Here is a 6,000-nt window from a genome sequence, read left to right as displayed (position 1 = left end):
AAAGCGGCAGAAACAAACTTCTTAACACCAGTTTGTAGGTGTTAAAAAGGGCGTTCTTCTTTTATTCGTCATGCTGGACGTTGGGAGGGCAGCTCCTCTAATCGGACGTGCCAAATGGCAGATGGACGGGGCCTTATTTATTACGCGTGCTGTTTACATATTCGTTAGATAGTTTTGCTTGCCTAATACATATTCATTATCTGCTTTGCATGGTCACGCCCATATGGGAAGTCCTCCTTGGTCCTTCCGGGTCTTCGTCGTCGTCCTGACCCCGGTTCTTGAGCGGGCACGGCGTCATTGTGTTCCACCACCAAAATCTGCAGCGCTTGTTCTCTGTTTTATCTGGGTACACAGAGCTTAGTTTACATCCTGTTTGTTTACACCCCTTATCTAATTCTCGAGGACTTCTCCAAGATTGTATTGTTCCCTGTTTGGGCACTCCAGGATACTGTGAGTGAAGTTTCTGTCTCTCCTGTCACGGGTACAGCTTTCCCTCGCCCCGAGCACCCAGAGTTTTAATGTGTTTTGTGGGAAAATTGGGGCTGTTTAGCCTGGAAAAGAGGAGGCTCAGGGGAGACCTCATCACTCTCTACAACTCCCTGAGAGGAGGCTGTAGGCAGGAGGGGGTTGGTCTCTTCTCCCAACTACTAACATTGTGAATTATACCAATCACTGCCAATATTTATTTGTCAATGGATATAGAGTAATACTGATGCACTTAGAAGACAAAGACATAATGAATAAACAGAGTATAATTTCTCGGACTGGATTTGGAATTATTATTGGAGCTATGGCTCATGAAAATTGGAATGGAACTTGAAATGCTTCCAGTGGGTCAAGTCCTGTTTCCGTGCCTCATCCAAAAACCTACATCACCTAAGCCAGTGCTACGTCTTGGGAAACACACCCTGTACATCTTCTACACTACAGATAATACTTTCTTCAGTATTATGGTGTTACAGTGACACCAAAAAGCCACTCATTTCAGTTCTGCTGCTCAGGGAGCAGGGAATGGTGCACACACGTCCGCAAAGAGATTTATTTTCAGATTTCAAGAAAATGTTGCAGTTCTGGTTTTCTTTTTCACGTAAGGCTGCCTTCATCTGGGGAGAACACTGAAAAACAAAGTTCAGCGAGACAGCGTGTGCATTGGCAGTAGTTCACGAGGGACATGATGCCTGCACCCTGAGGAGCAGGAACGCTGAGGGAGGCAGGGAACAAAGGATGGAGCAGCACGAGGTGAGGTGGTTGTGCCCTGCTGAAGTCAGTGCAGGTATGAAACAAAGGATGGAGCAGCACGGCGGGGGTGCCGTCACGCTCTGTAAGAAACAATGCAGGTAACGGGAGCCAAAGGAACGACCTGAGCCATGACCAAACTTCACTTCGCTCATGGCTGAAGTCAAACTCCATCTAAACAGAAAACGGTGTCAACTGTAATTAACTCATCTTTTCTCCTCTCTCGAAGAAAACAATATAAATACAGCTTAAGAGAGCAGGGAGGTCAGAGGAGACTCCACCGCTGTGTCCTGGGACTGTCAGCAGGCTGTACCTACCTCCTCCCCCAGGGATGCCTGTTGGGTAAGGCTCGAACATTCAGCTGTACAGAGTGCTTCCTCACTCGGGAAATGTGGAAAGCAGCTTGTGCTTGAGATCGTGCTCTTAGCGCTGTATCAGCATCTCCCAATTTCATGTGCTTGTGCCTGGCTGTGTCACATTTTATGTGTTCACACATGCTTCTGCAGACAATGTGTTTACCACCAGCACAGAGTCATGGAATGGTTTGGGTTGGAAGTGACCTTAAAGATCATCCCATTCCAGTGCCACAGTGGCTCTGCATTTTTGTTGCATAGTGCCGAACTGGCCATTCCTCAGAATCCAAGCCCAGCTGCTCCCGGTCCTTATGGTTCCTGAGGAGCAGCTGGAATTCAACAGGGGTGGTTTTCTGCCAAATTTAATGCAACACATAAATTCGTTTTACTTTTAATGTGATACCTTCATTAGAAGTTTTAAACGGGAGTTTACAAAACAGTTCCCGCAACTTTGGGAATCATGGTGAGATTATTAACCAGATTATTTATATCACTAAATCAGGATTTGATAAGAGACATCGGAGAAACTATTTTCACATGGCATTAGACACACGATTCGTCCGGAAAATCCACCCCATCCTTGCCCCATCTCCTGAACGACCCCCATCCCGGGAAATCCACCCCATCGCTGCCCCTCTCTGACCCCCATCCCGGGAAATCCACCCCATCGCTGCCCCTCTCCTGACCCCCCATCACCGCATGGTAGCTCACGGCGACCGGCAGCCGGCGGGGGCAGCGCCCGGGGGCGGTGCGGGGGCAAGGGGCCAGCGTCGGGACAGCGGTGGAGACTGCGGAGAAAGCCCGCCCCTTACCTGTGTCGGCATGGCCCTGCAGGGGCGCCTGCCGCCCCGGGCGGCGGCGGCCTGTGGGGGGCGCGTGAGAGCGGGACCGGGAGAGGGGTCGGGAATGGGGGCCCGGACTGGGAGCGGGAATGGGATGGGGATGGGGACGGGGACTGGGAGGGGGAGAGGGATCGGGATTGGGATCGGCATCGGGACTGGGATCGGTGTTGGGACTGGGATTTGGGAGAGGGATCGGAATCGGGATCGGGACGGGAATTAGGACTGGGACCGGCATTAGGATGGGACTGGGAGAGGGATCGGGTTCGGGAGAAGGAGAGGGATAGGGATTGGGACAGGGACCGGGATCGGGTTCGGGACTGGGAGAGGCATCAGGATAGGGATGAGGAACCGGAAGAAGGATCGGGATGAGGAGAGGGACCGCCAGGCCCGGGATCGAGGTCGGGGTCAGGATGAGGACAGGCATCGGGATCGTGTCACGGTGCCGTGGGAGGAGCGGGGTTCCGGGCCGGCACGGCAAGGACGGATCTCGGTGCTCCCGCGGGAGCCGGGGGGTGCCCCGGGCGGTGCCACGGGCGGGACACGTGTCCGGCCCCGCCGGGAACGGAGCGTTTGGCGAGTAACGGCCCCGCCGGGGCTGCTCGGCAGCGCCAGCACCCGGCCCTGTTCTCCTGCCCCCGCCGGCGCTGAGCACCAGAACGGTGTAGGTAGTGCAGCTGAAATGAACTTGCGCCTAAGAGAGAAATCAGTTAAAAAAAAAACAGGACAAAGCCAACCCTTAATTTGTGAACTGCAAAACGTGATGTTTGTCTGAAAGCTCGAATATCTGAGTGTGATTTCTTTTTAGTTCTAGAATGGGGAGCCTACAGTCTACTTCTGTAGGATTGTCTAATGATGCTGCTGTGAGTCAAATACAGGTAACATTATTTATGCTACTTTTACTTATTTTCAACATTTATAAAAGCTATGGGTACTTAAAACGTTTTCTTATTTATACAAAGAAATACTGTAAATAGTTCTGCATGTTGAACCTGTTCTTATGCTTATTATGTTTATCAAGTCATGCTGGCAGCATTGTTTATCCACAGCCCTGGAACCTGATCTTCCCAGGCTGCACCCATTTTATGTTTTTTCAGACCTCTACTCAATTTTTTGGAGTCAAATACAGGTCAAACATGGCTTTATAGGTGCCAGCAGTAATCCTCCTGTATTTGTTACCATAATACCAGCGTTTTGACTTCTGTATTGGCTTTCATGACTGTTCAATATTGTTGGAAATGTACTGGCATAAAGCTCACTGACTGAGACCTCACTGACTTAAACTTTCTTTTGAACATACAGAACATTATTTCAGACAACTGTGTGGTGATTTTCTCTAAAACAACATGCCCATACTGCAAAATGGCAAAACAGCTTTTTGAGGGTTTGAATGTGAATTACACAGCTGTGGAACTGGACACAAATACGAATGGAAGCCTGTTCCAGGACATTCTTGAGCAGATGACGGGTGGCAGAACAGTGAGTATCTTCTCCTACACATAACAAGCAAAGTAAGAACTTGGGATACACATGTGCCCCTTGGGGTATGTCCATATCAAGTTCTTCATCTTTTTGAGACAAGTAACTGGGGATACAAGCTCCCAAATTAAAGACAAGGTACTGCAGAAGGGTTCTGTACCCTCTTTTCCTTTAGAGCCTCCCTGGCTATCCCTCAGTTATCTTTTCCATACTGTCACTGAAATAACCGAAGTATCTATTTTTCATTTGTATATTTAATCCATTGTGTTAAACAATTGCCTTGTATTTTCTTTATTTTCTACAGTCTCACTTGACTCAGTTATTACAAACTCCCACACAGTGACTTCATCCCACTTCTGAGGGGCACTCAAAGCTTCCCATCTCTGTAAATATTATGGAAACGTATGAGTTGTACACTAATATTACACATACATCTAGAAGAACACAACTATTGTGTGTATTAGAGTCCATGTGGGCTTACTTAAGACTTTTATCTTTTTTTTCCAAGAAATAACTAATGCAATTTTTGTTTTCTTGACAGGTTCCAAGAGTGTTTATCAATGGGACTTGTGTTGGAGGTGCAACAGATACTCAAAGGCTTCATGATGAAGGCAAACTGCTTCCTTTAGTTCATCAGTGTCAAATAAAAGCAAATTCCTGAGCAGCCACCCAGCTTAGCTTCATCTTCCTTTGTATAAACAGAATTTCAGATGAATGCAGAAGATCACAAAGATACACAGCATGAGCTGCACTCAACAACTTCAAACCATGGTTTTCTGAATCACAAATCATTCTCTGACAGACTTTATGGACGTAGCAAATTAACTGGTGTCCTTGCTTAAGCTTTATCATAATCAAAATGGTCATTAAAAATCATTATGTAACTCAGGACTCTACATGTGAGACAGTGATGTCATTTCATGGCTCTTACATCCTGCTTCAGGGAAGTCTAAACTGTACAAGAATAATGGGTATTTTTTTGCTGCACGTTAGTTTGCTTTCTAGCTTTGTTTCAATAAATGGTCAGTTTAATTTAATGGTGCCTTTATATTCAACTCTTCTCTGTCAAATTGTAATGAAGTATGAAGCCAAACAAATTCTGGTGTGTGTCTGCCTCTCACATTTCAGTGCCTGATCACCGAGCTCCCAAACTATATCCACTTGAACAGAAAAGGGAATAAAGAGTCTGGCAGCTTTAGAGGGGAAGTAATGGCTTTCATCTCTGCTCTACAAAGTATCAGTCTGTACAGTGCTATTCAGGAATTCTCCTAGGGGAGCCAGACAGCTCACTGACACTAAACTGCAGCTACAAACTAGGGTACAATAATCCAACAATATAAAAAAAAAAAAGACTAAGTCAAATGGGTCTAATATGCATAGAGTTTATTTAGTACTTAAATTCTACAATCAGAATGCAGTTTACTAGCCATTTTAACTTTCAGTTAAATGTCTAAAAGAAATTACTAAAATTCAATAGTTTCAGTACAATGTACATCCAAAGCCAGAACAGGCAATGCCAAGACTCTTGGTTATTTCAAGGAAGTCCATATGCAAGTAGAAAATTCTATCCCATTCTTCAGTAAAAGGGACCATTACACAACTAAAGGTGCACACATTAGAATAAAAACATTAGTCAATTAATTTTTACTCAGTTTTTGTGAATTACTCCTGTTATTTCCATTGCTTTCAACACTGCATGTACCTAAACTACTTTTTTCCCCCTCAAGGGAAAAAAGCATCAAATTTATCTTCAGGTAGCTAGGATTATAAGAGTGTAATTTAATTTAAATTTGACAGCTTTATTTTTGTGATGCAGGTTTGAAACTGCATCATTTATAGAAAGTCTTCAGAATAGAGTTGTCTGCACTGTGCATCTTTAATGTGTAATAAGCTAATCAAACACACTGGCTTCGTTATATTTTTATTGCCATTTACTGTATTTTGCACAGTCATCAAGATAAACACACAAATGTGCATCTCTTCCTGAATTCATACTTAATAAAGCAATTTATTTTGCACATACAGTGGTAAAAGAATACCAAGTACTCTTTTTCTCTGTGTAGAATTCTTCGGCCAGCTAAGTGTTTTCAGAG

At 45.2% G+C, this 6,000-nt stretch overlaps 2 protein-coding genes across 5 annotated transcripts in view; one reads left to right on the top strand and one right to left on the bottom strand.

The window, feature by feature from the left end:
- The window catches only part of CDC73 (cell division cycle 73), a 106,347-nt gene extending 106,049 nt beyond the window's left edge, over positions 1–298 (bottom strand). Inside the window, exon 1 of the mRNA XM_029962237.1 lies at positions 218–298. Within this exon, the coding sequence (XP_029818097.1) occupies positions 218–298 (81 nt within the window). The remainder of the gene's footprint in view (positions 1–217) is intronic.
- A 1,254-nt stretch (positions 299–1,552) lies between these two features.
- On the top strand, positions 1,553–4,944 carry GLRX2 (glutaredoxin 2). Of its 4 annotated transcripts, none has more exons than XM_018079051.1 (4): positions 1,553–1,578; positions 3,237–3,306; positions 3,731–3,907; positions 4,449–4,944. In XM_018079051.1, the coding sequence occupies exons 1-4, from the start codon at positions 1,568–1,570 to the stop codon at positions 4,566–4,568; spliced, it is 378 nt and encodes a 125-aa protein (XP_017934540.1). In that variant the 5' UTR covers positions 1,553–1,567; the 3' UTR covers positions 4,569–4,944. The 4 variants fall into 4 exon arrangements, with proteins under 4 accessions (XP_017934540.1, XP_017934542.1, XP_017934543.1 ...); XM_018079053.1 differs by lacking the exon at positions 1,553–1,578 and adding an exon at positions 2,424–2,463 and having other exon boundaries at positions 3,236–3,306; XM_018079054.3 differs by lacking the exon at positions 1,553–1,578 and adding an exon at positions 3,005–3,096.
- The last annotated feature ends 1,056 nt before the right edge of the window (positions 4,945–6,000 follow it).

The sequence above is a fragment of the Manacus vitellinus genome, unplaced genomic scaffold (genome assembly GCF_001715985.3).
Source record: "Manacus vitellinus isolate BGI_N305 unplaced genomic scaffold, ASM171598v3 scaffold_44_pilon, whole genome shotgun sequence".
Lineage (NCBI taxonomy): Eukaryota > Metazoa > Chordata > Aves > Passeriformes > Pipridae > Manacus > Manacus vitellinus.
This window is presented reverse-complemented; position numbering and strand designations above follow the sequence as displayed.